Genomic DNA, 18,777 nt, shown 5'->3' on the forward strand with positions numbered 1-18,777 from the left:
ATAAGAAAGGCTGAGAAATGAGAAGATGAGAAAGATGAGAATATGAGGATAATAGCAATACAGCCCTACTACATGGGTAAATACCTTTAAGTATAAGACAGTGCTGTGGGAATTAGGTGTTCAGCAGAGTGATGGCACAGGGGGAAAACTGCTTTTGTGTGTCTAGTTATTTTGGCATGCAATTAGACTATTATTAGATATTAGACTCTAACATCCTGAGAAAACAGCTTGAATTAAAAAGGGGAAAAAAGGAAGTGCTACAGTACTTCCTTGAACCAGTTGCCTCCAGTCAGGGAAATGGTTATCATTTTGACATACTCTGCAACCCCATTTTTGCACCGGTTCAGCACTTATTGTGTACCAATGTGCTTTATGAAAAAATTGGAGCTATGCAACCCTAACATCAAGCAAAGGAAGTCTGGAGTCCTAAACCACCTTCTGGTTGAAGACGCTCAGCCGAGCCAACCTCACAATCTCCCCTGAGCAGTATCTCTGTTGTCAAAATGCTGCTCCTGCCAGGATGATTTCCATAATAACTGGAGTCTGCCTTCTAAAGTCTAACTTTAAGAAAAGGTTGACGCAAGGTGCCTTCAGGTTCTAGAAAAACCCAATTGTGCACTGCTAATCCTTGCCCTGCTTACCTTTCCTTCAAGCTAACTATATCCAGTATCTACCTTTGGTCTGCCCTTCTTTGCATCTTTGTGTTGGGCTTTAACTTCACAGATCATGTGAATTTGGCCGTTGTGCTTTGCAAACCACATATTACAAAGATGAGTGGCATGCATGAACCCAGCCAGAGCAACTCTTTAGAAGACTGAAGGCTGAAATCCTACAAAAGTCAAGTAGACACAACTTGCTTCTGAGTAAAACTAGGCCTCTACAAAATGTCCATGCCAAATAGGAAGAAAGAGAGCTTCTCTCTTGAAAATGCACACATCTGTTAGTTAGTGCAGCTGCCCCGTCTGTGTAAAATTTTTTTTAAAAAAAATCAAGAATCGCCTTGCGTTGCATGCCCTGTAAGCTTTCAGTCTGCCTAAAGTGGACAGCTGCATTCTCAGAGATTTGCAAGGGTGGGTTCCCAGAAAGGTGCCACGTTAGAGGAGTGTGCATCAGGCAGATGTAAATATTATATCAAATGTTTGTATTTATTTCTCCTCCAGGCATTAACCCGATATGGACATAGAACAATTATTTTAATTGCTTAAAAGCTCTTTCTCTGCTAGAATGAAGAAAGAAAGAAAGAAAGAAAGAAAGAAAGAAAGAAAGAAAGAAAGAAAGAAAGAAAGAAAGAAAGAAAGAAAGAAAGAGAAGGAAGGAAGGAAGGAAGGAAGGAAGGGATAGAGATGAGAGAGAGAGATGACAGAGGAAGAGGAAGAGGTAGAGGTAGAAATAGAGGTAGAAATAGAGGTAGATAGATAGATAGATAGATAGACAGACAGACAGACAGACAGACAGACAGACAGACAGACAGACAGATACCGTAGATAGATATAGAGAAACAAAGTCACTTACTGGCTATTTCCTCTTTCTTTCCTTCCGCAGATGACAGCCAATCCTTTCAGCGAGGCCCCCCCAGATCCTGGGAGATGTGACCCCCACTGCCTTCCTGATGTTTGAGCAGAGGGTGACAGCGATGGCAGTGGCCGGAGATTGATTGGAAGAGCCACATTGAACAACATGCAGTCCAGCTCTCATCTGAGCCAACCCCACCCTTTCAGTTCCTCTTTTCTTAGTTTCTGACCGAACTGTGTTTCCTCTCACTGAGAGGCCACATGGGTGCAAAAGAAGAATATTTTAATTTTGGGGGGAGGGAAGAAGGGATCTCTAGTCTTTGCCCCCCCCCAAAGGCAATGAAATCGTCTCCAGGTGTGAAAGGACTGCTGGACAGATGTGGAAGCCAACCACGGAGACCAAAAGGGACCAACAAAAGGTTTTCACCTAAAGTTGCACAGTATTCTTCCTCCAACAGTTGGGTTGGAAACATCCTGTGGAATCCAAAAGTTTGCTACTTTAGCTATGGCCTATTGAAAGAACGGCTGGCACAGCAAAGCACAAGAGACCAAAGTAGCTGTGGTTGGCATGAAGAGTTTAACTGAAAAGGGGGACAATCCCAAGGTAGACCCTAATAAAGGAGAATATTTGAAGCTCAGGGTTGAAATGAGGGGTCCTTGGTTTTCTCCGCGCTTTAGTTGTTTCCTTGCAGACGTTTCATGACCCAACTAGGGAACATCATCAGAGCTAGCACTGATGATGTTCCCTAGTTTGGGTAAACAGTGGATTCAATCCCACACACATTAAGCCCTGGGATTGGTTTGGGTTTAGCTGTGTACTGTGTGGTCCCAATCCATATACTCCATGCCCTGAAATGTATGGTTCCTATAGCCCAGCGAAACGAAGCTTATTCAGCAAACCAGCGTGAAGCCAATTATGGTTCGGTGTGTGGTACGAAGCCAGTCCCCAGAGGAGATTCCTTTTGCAGCCTGAACTGGGGTTTAATGTTGGTTGTAAAGGTCTGGTTATCAGGGTCTTGCGTAATAACTGTCTCTGACCCTGTAGTTACTGTATTTGGTAGCACTGATTTTAGCCACAGCCTGCCTTGTCTTATTCTGCAAGGAACAATCGATCCAAATTAAAACGTGGCTTTTCCAAACTGGTCTAATTCGATGAGGTGTCTTGTCGACATCGTGGACTTGACTTCGGCCGGCTGGATTCTGACATGTCACTTGGCCACGGTTTGTTCAATCATGACTGAAGTCACATCTGGCTGATTTCCAACCACAGACTAAGCTAAAAATAAACCAACGACCTTCTGTGCATGTGGAGAGACACAAGCCCTGGCATGCCTGGCCTCAACTCGGATGAAGTCTGGAAAGAAAGAAAAAGAAAAAAAAACCCCTAAGGTTGCAAAGCCATCGAGGCTTCCTCTTTCCGCGAATTCCACTACAAAGAAACGATGATCTCTTTTTCTTCCAGATAAAAATGCCTACCCCACCCCACCCCCCAAAAAAAGGACAGGGGCGGGAAACCACCCTTCTGCTTTTTTGCGTGTCCGGCACGTAAATACGGTTCCTCCTCTGGTCATTTGAGTGATTTTGAACCTAAATCACGGACAACGCTTTCACGAAACGATGAAAAAAAAAAGGGAATTATCCCAACCTCTTTGCCTACACTACAGTATTTGGCTCTCCTACCGCCTCCACTTCCTGCCTTTTCCGACAGATGGCAGTCGCGATTTCCTGATTTCTTCCAAACCGTGTTTGGCTGGGTACGGCGCTCTGTCCACCAAGCTTCCTTCCTTTTTTCCCCTGCTCTATGGTCTTCACTTCCGCTTCCAGCGAGAGGCTCTTTCTCTGGGCGCCGCTAACGTCGGCAAGATGGTGAGTTAAACGAATCCGGTTCCATCCGCCGCTGGGATTGAGGGTTGGGGCCTCGGAGCGGAGCCGAGGGAAGCGGCCAAGACCGAATGCCACGGCTGTGGGGCTCCCGTGGGACGTGGAGAAAAGGAACGTTGGTTTTATGTTTGGTAAAGCCGGAGCAAAATACGGAAGGAATACAGGACGTGGTTCACTCTTAACTACTAACAGCCCTGCCCTGGCTTAGGCCTAGTTCTCAGGGCAGCAGCCAATCAGATCTCTCCAAAAGACTCCGTGATGCTTAAAAGAACTGATCCCTGAACTTCAGTTTTCCTTCTCCCTCCCTGTCTCGTTTTCCTCTCCTGTCGTGCATCTTCGATTGTTAAGTCTTAGCCAGGGGTCTTTTAGGACTTGTGGACTTCAACTCCCAGAATTCCTTGAGTCAGCATGGCAGTTCTACTCATTGGTGTAAAACTGATTCCTTGACAGGTGAACGTCCCCAAAACCCGCAGGACTTACTGCAAGAAATGTGGGAAGCATCAGCCCCACAAAGTCACCCAGTACAAGAAGGGTAAAGAGTCTCTGTACGCTCAAGGTGAGTTGTGGTGGTTTGGGCGCACCAGTCTCTAATTAGCCCTCCTTGCGTTACAGCGCTGCGTTCTCACTTCCCGATTTCTTTTCATTATGAAAGAAAGGGGCCTCATTTCCTTTCCACGCTTTGATTTATTCTTGGGTACCTTGTTTGTGTCAGTTTCTAAATATATACACGTGGTTTTGGTTTTTTTTAAAAGCCTTTGTTTCTTCTCCATAAGGGGAGAAAAGGGCCACCCTTTCAATTCGTTTCCATCCAAACAAGAGATACAGAGGTCACATTGTACTAAATTTCTCTTTGTAAATTTCTCTTTGTAAAGAAAAAATGTTTAAACTGCTTATACATATTAAGAACAAAAAGCCTCAAAAGTAGGGGGGGGAGAAAAAACCGTGCAGTTGGGCATTCTACAAAACCCAGGAGCCAAAGGGAAGCATTGAAACATTCCATAAACGACAGCCATAGTGTATAAAAAAAAAATCAGTAAATAAGGATGATTTGTGTTGAAATAATCGGTCCCGTTTGTTGACTCGGGAGGTTTGCAGTTGAGAAGAAACAGACCGTGGTTTTATCTAAGGAAACTTTCTTTTAGGAAAGCGGAGATATGACCGTAAGCGCAGCGGCTATGGTGGTCAGACAAAGCCCATCTTCCGGAAGAAGGTAAGCTTCCATTTGGAAGGCCCTGGATGCTGCCCAGACTGTTGAATCTTATTTGAAGAATTAATGTTGGAAGATAAGAGAATTTGACCCCTTTTCTTTGTTAGGATGCTGACAGAGACTGTCAAGGGCATAGGGGATGGCCTTGAAGAGTTGCCATCAAGGCAACGGTCCAATAAAAGGGTCTTGGGCCCAGGCCAAGAAAATAACATGTCCCCAGAAGCCCCTCCATAATTTACACGAAGATCAAGTAAAGGAGGAGAGCACATTCAGACATGCAAGATACTCTCACTGCAGCTGCAATAACAGTAGTCATAATAGTATATGGCATTGCTGTCTTAGTCTGCTCTACCTTGTTAGACTCTGACATTATTGAGTAGGCCCCACGTCAAGAAAGGTTTATCTTTCCAGAAATTAGTAGCCTTCAAAGTCTGAAGCTTCCACTTCTGCATCTCCGCCACTTTGCCTCGCAGCAGATGTAGAGAAGACTGAGAAGGGTAAAGTTTCTGAAATGATCTGGCTTGAGGATGTATGACACCTTCTCTTTCCTGCTTGCAGGCCAAGACCACAAAAAAGATTGTGCTGAGACTGGAGTGCGTGGAACCGAACTGCAGGTCGAAGAGGATGCTGGCCATCAAGAGGTGCAAGCACTTTGAGTTGGGAGGAGACAAAAAGAGAAAGGTACCACTTGAGCTATGTTCTGGGCAGCGGTTGAGCCGTTGCTTTAGTGCAGGTCTTCAAACTTGGCAACTTTTAAGACTTGTGGACTTCGACCTCAGGGCTGGCTGAGGAATTCTGGGAGTTGAAGTCCACAAGTCTTAAAGTAGCCAGGTTTGAAGACCCCTGCTTTAGTGTTACCAAACAAGACTGCTTGGATGATGACGTGCTTAGCAGTTCTGGAGATGGCAGCTTTCATTTGGAACACCAGACTAGCGCTGAATTGGATGGAATGCAAACAATAAATAGAAAGTATTTGAGTAAGGAATATAGAGAAATGTGATAAATTTGACTAGTTTTCTTTTACTAGGATACATCTTTTTTTTAAAAAATAACATCTGTCTGGATATGGTGATAAAATAAGACAGTCCTAGAATTATACTGTCCAAGTTGTCATAAAACCACAGGGAACAGGGATTGCAGCCTATCACACTTGGAAAAATGGGGAGAACCAGGTTGGAGAATGTTATCTGGAGCTTCCTAGAATTGCATCTCCCAAGATCCTGAATCCATAAATTTGTAATTAAGTCTAGGGTATATTTTCAGTTTTCTAAGAGAAGGATTCTTTTCAAATTGAAAATTCATGAAACAAAATGTGTTTTCATTTGTCACTATTGCAGATCCTCAGTCGATGTCTTTATTTCTCTTTTCACAGGGCCAGGTCATCCAGTTCTAGATATTCTTTGGTATGGAACCCATTAAAATTCTATCAGAACACAATGATATGTTGTACTTTCTTTGTTGCTCGTTGTTGGGAGATATCCTCAAGAGTTCATCCAATATGAAGACTGTTCTTCCCACAAAGCGCACATTGGTAACAAAATAAGGAATGTGATTAGCTGAAGAAACTGCTCCTGATTTGGGAAAATAAATGTGGGAGGAAAAGGCTTTTTCAGTTGTCTCCTGCCTGTTGGGTAAGAGTTTCTATCCAATTCCACACATTCTAATTCTATACATTCACTGTTTAGTACAGTGGTTCTCAACCTGTGGGTCGGGACCCCATTTGGGGTCGATCGACCATTTCACGGGGGTCACCAAGCAAGGCTGTCCGCCATTTTTTCCCCCCTTTTCCGGCGGGTGCCTTACCTCCCTTGGGCTGGGCCAGCTGGTGGTCGGCCTGCTCCGTCTCTGCCGCTTGCCAGCTACGCCTCGGCCGGCGCAGGGGGCAGAACCACGCATGCGCGGCGCTCCCGGACAGGGAAAGTCCTCGACTTACGACCGGTTGGGTAGTCCTCAACTTACGGCCGGTTTAGTCCTCGACTTACGGCCGGTTTAGTCCTCGACATACGACCGGTTTAGTCCTCAACTTACGACCGGTTGGGGTCGCGGCATTAAAAAGGTTGAGAACCACTGGTTTAGTACATTATATTCAAAAGCATATCATTGAAAGCACATTAAAATGCACTGAAAATACATTGTGTTCAAAAGCAAAAAAGTAAAAGCGCTCCACGTTCTTTATTTTCAAGACATTAATTGCAGTTTTTAATGTACATATTTATGAAAAGAGCGTTTCTTCTGTTTGAAGAAACTTTCTCAAAACTTTGACATTTTAATCTCCTTCCGTGAATTGGCTCAAAAGAATTGATTAGATTCCTTTTGTCTTCGTTTTCCTTCAAGCAGTAACAGCAACTGGAATAAACATGAGAGTTTGGCTGACCTGATCATAAACTGGGTCCTCAAGTCAGTGGCTGCCTTGGAGAAAGCTACCGGTAGCACACGTCAATAAGGCAGAAAAGATTTATTCAGATTGGGGCAAAAAGCATTTTAATGAACTGCAAAATTAAGGTTCAGACGTTAAGGGCTGGAATTCTCAAGGTTAAATGAGGTAGTGCCATTCGGAGGTAGGTGCAGACTCCAGTCTCAATTTAGAAGCTTCTGCAACTCACCAAAAGTTTTGTCAAGTTACGTAGTACTTTTAAAATCTATCTGCTGGGTTTTAGTGGAGTGACAAAAGTGTGCCCAAATCCTCTTTTAAGAATTTCTTCAGTTATTGTACAATCTGCCCGTAGAGCTATTGCATCCTCACATATCCCTAATTTTGATCCAGTGACGGTTGAGAAGCAATTGCAAGTATATACAATTGCGGTCATATTTTTTTGTGTCCCGGCAGAGCCCACCCACAGCACAGGAAAACAAACTGCTACTGTACCGCAACGGTTGGTTGTGTTTGTAAACACGATCGGCGCTAATTTTGCTTTCCAGCTGTGCCTCCAGAAAGAAAGAAAGACTGTCGTCCTTTTGAGGTTTAAAATCTGAGAATTCCGAAAAGACCATCTCGGCATTTCTTGACCGTCAGCTTCCTGAAGGAAAGACTACCGCAATTTTCCTTGGATTTTCTTTTGGGAGGGTTTCTTAGGGCTTTGCCTTAGATCCTCTTGAAAGCGTTTGCGAGGAGAGGACGTCATGTTATAAGAGATCGTTAGGGTGGCTTCTTCCATTGTCAGTAAAAAGTGTGCTTGTGTTCACTATCTTCAGCAACACAGTACCAGTTGGGTTCACCACCAGTTTCAAAAATGAAACCCAGTTGTGTAGTCCGAAATCCCTCCTGGTAGGAAGAATTTGCTGGATCAAACAACTGGGATTACAAGCTAAGCCGTTGCCAAGGATCATGGTAGCAAGGACAAAGGACTGTGGCCCACCCATCTCCTTCTGGTTTAGTACAGCTACAGCAAACGCTCCATCCGAGAGCGGGCGTTCCCACAGCTCAAAGCTTTGGCCCTAGGGAGAATAACCTCAGTCAGAAGAAGCATGAATACATCCTTAATCAGATTACACAGTAAGAGGCCAAGAATGGATGCATTAAATGAATCCAGTCTCCCTATTTGTTCTTGTTACGGAGGGCATCATTTAATAATTGTAAAATTGATAAGCATTGAAACATAACCTTCTTAGTTCTCAAAGTTAACTATCACCAAGGATACATACAAGAATACTCTTAAGTTCATATCAATTCCTTTTAACTAGGCGTGTATTTCAGAGTACATTATTACACAAAATACAAGCATATTAAAGCTAATGGAATGTTTGAGGGACGATGGATCTATTAATTTCTAAAATAGGTCATTTATGGTGATTTTTTTTATCATTTGTGTACTGGAACTTACGCAGATGGCAAAACGATTCAAGCAATGTAAATATAATTTAACATACATTTAAGGGCTTTGTCGAGGCTGCTTTGGGTGCAACAGGCTTGTGTGTTTATTCAAGGATGAAAATGTTGGTTGCATTCAAAACCCAATAAATAGGGGAGGGAGGTATCTTAAATCACAATTATAGTGTACTATATTTAAAACTCTGTCCTTGACCTGCAGCTGAAGCCTCCAGGGATGGTCTTACCTTGGTAATTCGGTAGCCCTGCTTGCCCAAGGGATCCTGGTTGATCGCTATCACTTCCTTGTTCTGGAGGAGAGCCTTGGCCTGGGAGCTGATCTGACGCAGGTCATTGGACATCAGCAGCGGTGCTGCCATAATAGCCCAAAACGCCATCTGTGTTATTTGCTGGTCCCGGCTCAGTCCAAAATTTCCAATCACAAGCTGGAAAGGAAAGTGCCTTTCACACTACAAAATTCAGCTGGAGAGTAGGAACGGAGAGATTCTGGCCATGAAAGTCTCCTTCCCCAGGAACATAAAGGATCACAGAGGAGTTCCTGACTCAACCCCTGGGAGATTCACCTTCCAAAAACCAGATCTCTTGGAAACTGGGTTCACACATCGTGTTAAGCCAAAATCCAAAGAAACCAGGTTATGGATTATTGGTACAATGTCTGGAACACCTTCCCTGCCAGTTCCATCTAATGCTGGGTGGTGAATTGTTCTGGAGCTTTTACATTTGACGCGGAAGAAGGGAACGAGGCTCACAACTTCCATGCCCTGGGGACACGGGAGGGTCTGCCACCAACCAACTGTTGCATTTCAGTCGTTGCTGAATGGGCCCCTTTCTCTGCTGCCATCAGGGTGCTCTGATGGCTACTCTTGCTAAACTTATTTTGCTGAAATTTCCTGCCATTTGGAAATAGGAAATGGGACGGTAAGCCTGACAGCAAGTTTTTGTTTGTCAACTGCTCAGAGTCGCTTTGGGGAGACTGGCGGTGTGGAAGTTTTGATAAGTTGAATAAACCTTTAAAAAGACCTCACCCGCTTTGCCTCCCTGCCCTACTTCTGGAACACATCAAGTCCCCCCAAAATGTCACAGGAGGCCCCCTGAAACTAGATAACTGTCCATGGGAACAAAGCTATTACTTCAACACTCCAATTTTTAAATGTCTGGGGATTCTCAGTCATCCAAGTCATAGTTGTCTCAAGGTGCTTTCCCCCCCCCCAAAGGTAACTGGACTGGCTTTTTTCCTTGAGACGAAGACATTTCACTTCTCATCTAAGAAGCTTCATCGGTTCTGGCAGGTCCATCACCCCACTATCCTGCCAGAACCGATGAAGCTTCTTGGAGGAGAAGCAAAATGTCTTCTTAAGGAAAAAAAAACAATCCAATTGCCTTTGGGGGGGGGGGGAAATCACCTTTGAGATTCCAACTGTTATCATTCAAAGCAATAATCATGTATCAGCCTACTGATTTTACTTTGATTTTACCATTTTGGTTTGATGAATATGCAGGCCATTAACAGGCCCATTTACACCGGCTGGGCAATTGGCCCCAGGGCAGATTTTCTTACCATGTCTGGGTCATTCCAGCCACCCGGCCCTGCTATGTCAACCAGAATGTCCTGGTTTGAAGAAGTCCAATTTAAGATATTCTTGATGCTGATCCAGGAATCGGAAATGTCAGCATAATTCCTCCAGTAATTGCAGTATTGCTTAATTTCTGTATAGTTGACCTGCCAGGAAAAACGCAAAGAAGACACATTTATTTCATACCTCCAGACTTAAAAATTGAGTAGAAGAGATTCGAAGAATCAGAAAAGGCTTTTCAAGTTGCAAGTGGGAGAACCTCATAAATAAACAGCACAACTGAACAAACTTGAGAAATTGTAGGAAGCTGCTTTAGTACGGAGTCAGATCCCTGCTCGACACAGTTAAGCCTTCTTTACCAGATACATACAAACCTGCTGACTGTTTTCTCCTAGAAAGAGGTCAAAAGAATCCCTCCTTACCTTTTGAAAGGGTCTCTGGTAAAGTGGCCATTCACAGGAATATACAATATTTCTGCCAGTTTTATTTAAAGCTGATGACATTTTCTTATAGCCTGGTAGGAAAAAGAAACAGCCCATCATTAAAATATTCCAGCCTTTCCCAACATCTGCAAGAAAAGGTAGGCCTACATCAGCCAAGCTTGACTTCTCTGGACTCCTCCTTTAGTGACCACAGTTAAGATTGGCAACTCCATCATTAAGGGGAGCAGTTGCTAAGTGAAACCCCAACCGTTACAATCTTGCTTCAGCTTTCTTTTGCTTATAGGCCTGCAAAAGTCAGAAATGCAGGGATTGAGCTGCAAAATTGCCTTTTAATTGTAACTGTGAATGGTTGCTAAATGAGGCAGCTGCTAGATAAGGACTCTCTTTATTTAGACATGGAATCACAGGATTGGAAAGGACCATGGAGATTTTCTAGCCCAGTGTTTCTCAACCTTGACAATTTTAAGGCATATGGACTTCAACTCCCAGAATTCCACAGCCAACAATGCTGGCTGTGGAACTCTGGGAGTTGAAGTCCACATGCCTTAAAATTGTCAAGGTTGAGAAACACTGTAAATGTAGCCCAACCCTCTTCCCAGGGCAGGCCTCCTCGGATCTTCCCAGACCAATGGTAATGAGTGGTAGAAGCACTCATTAAAAATGGCAGAAAATTTAACATAGCATAGTGCCAGACAGGTGGCAGCAAAGCACCAATATCAATTGCCAAAGTCTAGCTGGTATATATTTACTATATGGCTTTCCATATAAACTAACAAACCGGAGGCCAACAGTGGCTTGTCAGCTACACTTTATCACAGAGTTGTCCAACCTTGGCAACTTTAAGACTTGTGGACTTCAACTCCCAGAAGTCCCCAGCCAACAAGTTGTCAATGTTGGACAACCCTGCTTTGTGAGATATTGGTTGTGTGAATCCTTCCAGCTGTGGCTTACAGCCAAGGCTTAGCAGGTTGCATGAACTTAACAGTTAACCTCTTTTACTGACTCCGCTTCCTGTCGCAAACACACCTTCAGCCATCTCATCCAGAGTCCCAAAGTCACATCCGTCGAATTTCAGCAGATCCACCCCCCAGCTGGCGAAGGTCTCTGCATCCTGTTCGTAGTGGCCGTAGCTGCCGGGAAAGCCAGCACACGTTCTATTCCCAATGTCGGCATAAATGCCCAGCTTCAGCCCTTTGGAGTGGACCTGAATCACGGATGCCAACAGGAAAAGCAAAGGCAAGATCAGAAAACAGCAGGCAAGTTATATTTCCTAAGCATTCCTCAAAAAAATAAAACAAAACATACTCAAGCTAAACTTTCTCAACCTGGCACTCTCCAGATGTGTGGGCCTATATACTCAAAATTCCCCAGCAAGTATAGAATGCAAAATTATACCTCTAAAATATCTGGCCCATGTGTAGGTAGGCTGCTTCGAAGGGGCCCAGACAGAGAGAGGGTGAGAAAGACAAAAAAATATGCCATCAGCAGAAGGAGCAGAAATTTAGATTACAAATGCAGATTAGTTTTATCAACACATACTAGAGGAAATATCCAGGTGAAACCACCACCCACAGTTGCAGTCTACCTCTAAATATCAGTTGCTGAAGACAGAGACCAAGGAGTCCGAAGTCCCATTATGGACTGCCTTCAAGATTTGAAGAAAACAGAGACAGAGAGTCAACCTCCACCCCAGGTTAGAACTTTTTGATTTGATCCAGCAGAATGATTCTTATGGAATTGTGGAGAAAGTGAGTTAGGTGAGTAATTTATGGTTTGCAGTTAGAAATTTATACAGAAGGCAAAGTATAAATTGCTTTTGTTTAGAAAATCTCTCCCACCTTCTTTAGAGGGAAATTGGATTAACAACAGTGGCAGCAACAGCTGCCATCCATCTAGCATTCCTACCTTTTAACTTCCAGCTTCCCCCAAGAGAAAATTCCCAAGCACCCACTCACATAGTCTGCGAGTTTCTTAATCCCGCCGGGGAAGCGTTTGGGGTCGGGCTGCAGCTGTCCCTGTTTATCGCGGGTGGGAGCCATCCAACAATCATCGATGCACAGGAAGTGGTACCCAACCTCCTTCCATCCCTCCGACGCCATCCGGTCAGCCATCTGCATGAAGAGCTGTTCACTGGGAGTGATTACACAAGGGGGTAATTTGACAATAAGCTGGGGTTACTAATCTGTGGTGCTTTTTTGTGTGTGGGAGTAATGACATTCAAGATCAGGAAAAGGAGTAATTGGGTCAAATAGTTTAAGAACCACGGATCTATGGTAGATACTTATCTCTACTTCTGAAGAAAAATGACAGCCTAAATTAAAATTGCTAGGACAAAATGCCATGAGTTTCAGTTGTTTTGTTGATGAAAACACTACCAGAATTCCAGTGATAACCTTCCAGTCCTTTAAAAATCCAACGTTTCTAATAAACCTGATCACAGTTCTTTGCTAAAAAAAGGACCGGAGTATTTTCTTCCAAATGAACCCTAGAGACATACATATATATATATGAGTTGAAGGGAAGCAGGTATAGCTATTTCAAGCTCCTTAGCTCTCATCAGCTAGCTATACCCTTCTGAGATTCGAAGATTTGGGCCTGGGTACATCATAAAACACACACACACACACATATGGGGCTTTTTTGTCACAGAACAGAGTTCCGGCAGCTTTTTTTGGATGGAACCTTGTAGGGTAGGCAAGGCAGGTTGTATGATGTATGTGAGTTCCGGCACTTTTTTTTAATATATACAAAAAAGCACTCTGTGTGTGTGTGTGTGTGTGTGTGTGTGTTTATATGTATGTATGTATGTATGTATGTATGTATGTATGTATGTATGTATGTATATGTATACAGAAAGTTTTTCAGACAGACATATATATACAGAAAGTTTTTCAGACAGACCGGTCTGATTGATTGCACCTTGGCATTTTGACTGCTATACTGCAGTTCTACTTTTTTTATATATATACAGTATAATCTCTTTTGCCTTGCAGCCCAACTAGGGGCATTAAGCAGGCTCAAGTCGCAACTGCGATACATTACAAATTCAGCAAAAAGAAATCTGAATACACACACAGAGAGAGAGAGAGAGAGAGAGAGTTTTGTCCTATTACACCCAGGGGAAATTCAAATTATTCTCTAAGGGGAAATACGGCTATACAAACAGGGCAATGAGCTGCCCATTTAAATCTGTAAAACCAGGGGCTTTCCTTTTTTCAATTGTTGTCTGTTGTTTCTAAGAGTAGCCGTGTTTAATTGCACCTTTCATGTCTTAAAAAAATATTAACATATTTTTAAGATCACAGCATAGATAGATAGATAGATAGATAGATAGATAGATAGATAGATAGATAGATAGATAGATAGATGATAGATAGATAGATAGATAACCTTTATTGTCATTTTTACTGTGGGCACAATGGCACACATTAAAAATGAAATTTAGTAGCTTGCTCTCAAAGTGTACACATACATAACACAGATTTAAATATACTATATAAAATATATGTATAGACCTAGATGATAGATAGATAGATAGATAGATAGATCGATAGATAGATAGATAGATAGATAGATAGATAGATAGATAGATAGATATAGCGGTAGATGATAGATAGATAGATAGATAGATAGATAGATAGATAGATAGATAGATAGATAGATAGATAGATATAGCGGTAGATGATTGATAGATAGATAGATAGATAGATAGATAGATAGATAGATAGATAGATAGATAGAAAGACAGACAGATAGATAGACAGATAGATAACCTTTATTGTCATTTTTACTGTGGGCACAATGGCACACATTAAAAATGAAATTTAGTAGCTTGCTCTCAAAGTGTACACATACATAACACAGATTTAAATATACTATATAAAATATATGTATAGACCTAGATGATAGATAGATAGATAGATAGACAGACAGACAGACAGACAGACAGACAGACAGATAGATAGATAGATAGATAGATAGAGTGATAGATAGAGTGATAGATAGAGTGATAGATAGAGTGATAGATAGAGACAGCATAGTTTGGACTTGACTCTTTCTTGTGTGATTCCTGGGCTGACTTAACCAGTTCAGTTAAAGGGTGTGTGAATTGAGCGGCTGACGGATGAGAGACTAGGACAGGGGTAGGCAACCTTGGCTCTTTTATGACTCGTGGACTTCAACTCCCAGAATTCCTGAGCCAGCCATGCTGAGGGGAAAGGGAGAGGTTTCCAAGCTGAGCCATGCTGGCTCAGGAATTCTGGGAGCTGAAGTCCACGAGTCATAAAAGAGCCAAGCTTGCCTACCCCTGGACTAGAAGCAAGGCTGGGGAACTATGGCCCCCTCATGACTCGTGGACTTCAACTCCCAGAATTCCTGAGCCAGCATGGGGGAACTATGGCCCCCTCATGGTTTGTGGACTTCAACTCCCAGAATTCCTGAGCCAGCCATGCTGAGGGGAAAGGGAGAGGTTTCCAAGCTGAGCCATGCTGGCTCAGGAATTCTGGGAGCTGAAGTCCACGAGTCCTAAAAGAGCCAAGCTTGCCTACCCCTGGACTAGGACAAGCAACGGGCAGGCGTGGGAGTCTGGGAAGGGAGCAGGCAGAGGCGACACCTCCCTTAGAGGCTCCGCGCCACTTGCTCCTTCACCAAGGGGGGGGGGGGAGAGGCAGGCAGGGCGGCCTTCGAGGACCGCCACGAGCATCGTCCTACCTGATGCAGTCGTGGGGCTCCCGCTCGCAGTCCGTCTGGCAGAGGAAGCGCTCCCAGTGCAGCCAGCCCATGGGCGGCGTCCGCGCCAGCCCGTTGTCCAGCGCGGCGGCCAAGCCCACCGCCGCCGCCAGCAGGGCGCCCAGCCACAGCCCCGCTCGCCCTCCGGCCATTCCGGCTTCTCTCCTCCGAATCAGGCCGGGACTCTCGGAACGATGCGCTGCGGCCAATCGCAGCCCTCCGCTCCTCCCTCTCGGCCAATCGCAGCGCTCCCGCCCCTTCGGCCAATCGTCTCCCGCAGGAGAGAAAGAAGCTGAAAAACTTTTCCCTCTTGTGATGGAAGTTGGGTCACGTGACGCGCGCGCCACGTGATTGGGCAGAGCGCCGCTGGTAACCAAGGGCGGCTCTTCAAACTTGGCCCTTTGACGGCTTGGGGACTTCAACTCCCAGAATTCCTCAGCCAGCCCTGGCTGGCTTGGCCCTTTGATGACTTGGGGACTTCAACTCCCAGAATTCCTCAGCCAGCCCTGGCTGGCTTGGCCCTTTGATGACTTGGGGACTTCAACTCCAGAATTCCTCAGCCAGCCCTGGCTGGCTTGGCCCTTTGATGACTTGGGGACTTCAACTCCCAGAATTCCTCAGCCAGCCCTGGCTGGCTGAGGAATTCTGGGAGTTGAAGTCCCCAAGCCATCAGAGGGCCAAGTTTGAAGAGCCCTGCTGTTAACTGTTCGCCTTCAGCGTTAATAGAACTTCATTTTTTGACCGATGCAGCGCACAATTATTGCCATTGCTCCGACAAAAAGTAATCCCCAAGCAAAACTGTGTAACCAGGAAAATGCAGGATAAATACATAAAGGCATATGCACGTTCCAGCTTTTCTTTTGTTTGGATAGCTGAGGTAGATTGTTACCCGGACTCAGTTTCCATTTTTGGGCCACAAGTGGGTAACAAAATATGTTTTTTATTTCTGTGCATGCTGTGCCCCAAGGCAAGTGACCTGTTTAATGCAGAATAATGTCATATAGATTGGAGCAACTCGATCTTTCAGCCACAACACCCCTTGAACGAAAAGCCAAGTCCTTTTTTTCACAACGCTTGACAAGGAGAGGAAAAAAAGAGTCAAAAACTCCTGGCATAGCGTCTAATGTTTATTATTTTCGCCCTTCCACCATGATTATGTGATATCCAAATTTGGTTTTAACAGGGGGATCAGTGTACACCGGTTTGTCCATGCTGCTGACGGACAAGGCAAACGCTGCATCCTGGAAAGGCCCCACCATGGAGCCTCTGCTCATCCAGCCCAGATCTCCCTGGAAAACAAGCACCAGGCAATGATGCAAAGGATGGTGAAAAGGACCTATTCCACCCTATGTAAACCATTTGCTAGAATATTCTATATATACATGCATTATTTCTGCATTTCAGTTCTTAAGTAACTTAAGTAACCTAATTTTGGGCAAAACAAGAGGAAAGGTAAAGAGATTAGTCATGCGACTGGAGAAAACACTTTATTCGTCTTAAGAAATGATTCTGCAAATATTGTTGCTCTACTTCGGAGAAACAAAAAGGACATACCCCTTGTCTGGCTTTGTCTTCACTATACTGCGCAGCTACCTCACTGAAACGTACTCCAGCTTTGAGTTTCTCCAAGGCTTCCAGAGCACGGCTGTGTTTCTCACACAGAATATGCCTCACCTAAAAAAAAAATCCAATCCAAAACAAACTAGATACATACAGAGAGGTCCTTCCACATTTAGGTTAAGAATATTCGTATAGTTACCTTTCTCAATACTTGGTCAGCCAAGCCACAATATCATTTTCCTTTTGCTGACTAATTCTTGACTTGATGCAATTTCTAGCACCCTAATTCAGTTTCCCAAAGATGGTGAGAGGCTAAGAAGAAAGCCATTTTAATCCAGGGTAATTGATTTCTGATTGTCAAAGAGTGCCTTTGAAGGCAGAAAAAGATTCAAAATTTCGTCTTCTTCAGATAGAGACTGAGTAGCAAACAACCAGAGATTTGAGTTAGCAGAACTTTATTTGGCAATAGTATTTGATTTTTCTCTCATCCCAAAGCATTGTTCAGTTATTGTTTAAATTTTCATATAAACATGCAGTAAATAAAGAGACCCAGCTTGGTGTAAAAGAACAAAAAGTGCATGAGTTTTACTCCTTTCTTAGACACAAAGAACGCTGGGTGATTCTGGACCAGTCCTTGTCTTTCAGCCCTGGAAAGAATGTCATGACAAACCACTTCTGAAAAAGTGCTGCCAAGAAAACTTGCAGGGAGTTGTCTCTAATTTTATTTACTAAACATAAACATATTAACACATTTAGGATACTGAGGGGGCAAATCCAGATCTCTGCCATTTTCTTTCTGGACTTTTCACCCCTCTCTGAAATATTTTTTTTTGCTTTGAGAGAATGATGCTTCATTCTACTCTCATGACTGGAATGGCATCCTCAGATGCCACCTCAAGCAGGGTGTGACCAGAAGACCTACCTTCACGGAACTGCCACCTCCTTTTGGCCCTTGCGCTTTCTTGTCAGCTGTGTCACTGCCCGAAGATGCTCCTCCTTTAAAGACACAAGAAGGGAACGCAACAGTGAATCCGGGTGGGGAGTTAACCTGACTGCACCTCCATCGGCTGAATCCGATGGGCAGGGCTGGACTGAATGTTTTGGGCTCCAGGCTATCATTCCACACCTGGTGGAATCAGACAGCAAGCAAAAAAAAAATAAATGTTAAAACAATCATGCTTGTCATCCTTTGGGGCTTCCACCCCATGCACAGTATCCATAAGGGCCATTTCACTTAGCATCCAGCCTAAAAGGGAAAATTTTGACAGAAAAGCTTGTTCCTATTTTGTCCATTTTGGGCTGTCCTGATGGGACGAATGGAAGCCCTGCACATCCCAACTGACTGCTTCTACCTCCTACTCCATTTTACCAAAAGGGTGCAAGAGCGATGCATTTGTCCCAGCTAGCCAGGGCGAGCCCCAATGCCAGGCAGGATCTGCAAGAACTACAACTCCCACAATTCCTTGCCCGGCCACCTTAAGGCGAGACCGCTTCATGCTGGGCGAGCAGAACTGGTCGGCTCCTCTCCCAGCGGGAGCGGGAAGCGGAAACTGGGAAAGGGAAGAAATCGGAGGCCCCGGTCCCATCTCTCACCCTTTGCCGCTTTGCCGCCGCCTTTCCCTTTCGGAGGCATCTTCACGGGTTCTTCCTGCCTTTCTACAGCACGGGTGGAGTCGCTTCCCTATGACGTCACCGCGCGCGACTGAGACAAGCAAGCCCCGCCCGGCACAACCGTCCTAGGAGATGCCTGCAGGCAGACTTTGACTATAATAATAATGATAATAAAGTTGGAAGGGACCTCGGAGGTCATCTAGTCCAACCCCCTGCTCAGGCAGGAAACCCTATACCATTTCGGACAAATGGCTGTCCAGTCTCTTCTTGAAAACTTCCAGTGTTGGAGCATTCACCGCTTCTGGAGGCAGGTTGTTCCACTGGTTAATTGTTCTNAGGTTGCTTCTCTCCTTGGTTAGTTTCCATCCGTTGCTTCTTGTCCTGCCTTCAGGCGCTTTGGAGAATAGCTTGACTCCCTCTTCTTTGGGGCAGCCCC

At 44.4% G+C, this 18,777-nt stretch overlaps 3 protein-coding genes across 3 annotated transcripts; 1 reads left to right on the forward strand and 2 right to left on the reverse strand.

The window, feature by feature from the left end:
- Positions 1–3,308: 3,308 nt before the first annotated feature.
- LOC107291583 (60S ribosomal protein L36a-like) lies at positions 3,309–6,036 on the forward strand. Its single transcript, XM_015820603.1, has 5 exons — positions 3,309–3,377; positions 3,843–3,948; positions 4,535–4,602; positions 5,158–5,280; positions 5,972–6,036. The coding sequence occupies exons 1-5, from the start codon at positions 3,375–3,377 to the stop codon at positions 5,990–5,992; spliced, it is 321 nt and encodes a 106-aa protein (XP_015676089.1). The 5' UTR covers positions 3,309–3,374; the 3' UTR covers positions 5,993–6,036.
- Positions 6,037–6,752: 716 nt separating this feature from the next.
- GLA (galactosidase alpha) lies at positions 6,753–15,322 on the reverse strand. The gene is made up of 7 exons (XM_015820604.2): positions 15,153–15,322; positions 12,398–12,572; positions 11,469–11,646; positions 10,422–10,513; positions 9,984–10,145; positions 8,653–8,850; positions 6,753–8,034 (listed from the first exon to the last, which is right to left on the reverse strand). The coding sequence occupies exons 1-7, from the start codon at positions 15,320–15,322 to the stop codon at positions 7,723–7,725; spliced, it is 1,287 nt and encodes a 428-aa protein (XP_015676090.2). The 3' UTR covers positions 6,753–7,722.
- Positions 15,323–16,284: 962 nt separating this feature from the next.
- Positions 16,285–18,431, reverse strand: PIN4 (peptidylprolyl cis/trans isomerase, NIMA-interacting 4). Its single transcript, XM_015820605.1, has 4 exons — positions 18,324–18,431; positions 17,653–17,726; positions 16,725–16,844; positions 16,285–16,459 (listed from the first exon to the last, which is right to left on the reverse strand). The coding sequence occupies exons 1-4, from the start codon at positions 18,361–18,363 to the stop codon at positions 16,301–16,303; spliced, it is 393 nt and encodes a 130-aa protein (XP_015676091.1). The 5' UTR covers positions 18,364–18,431; the 3' UTR covers positions 16,285–16,300.
- Between the last annotated feature and the right edge of the window lie 346 nt (positions 18,432–18,777).

The sequence above is a fragment of the Protobothrops mucrosquamatus genome, unplaced genomic scaffold, assembly GCF_001527695.2.
Source record: "Protobothrops mucrosquamatus isolate PMUCROS unplaced genomic scaffold, P.Mucros_1.0 scaffold1146, whole genome shotgun sequence".
Lineage (NCBI taxonomy): Eukaryota > Metazoa > Chordata > Lepidosauria > Squamata > Viperidae > Protobothrops > Protobothrops mucrosquamatus.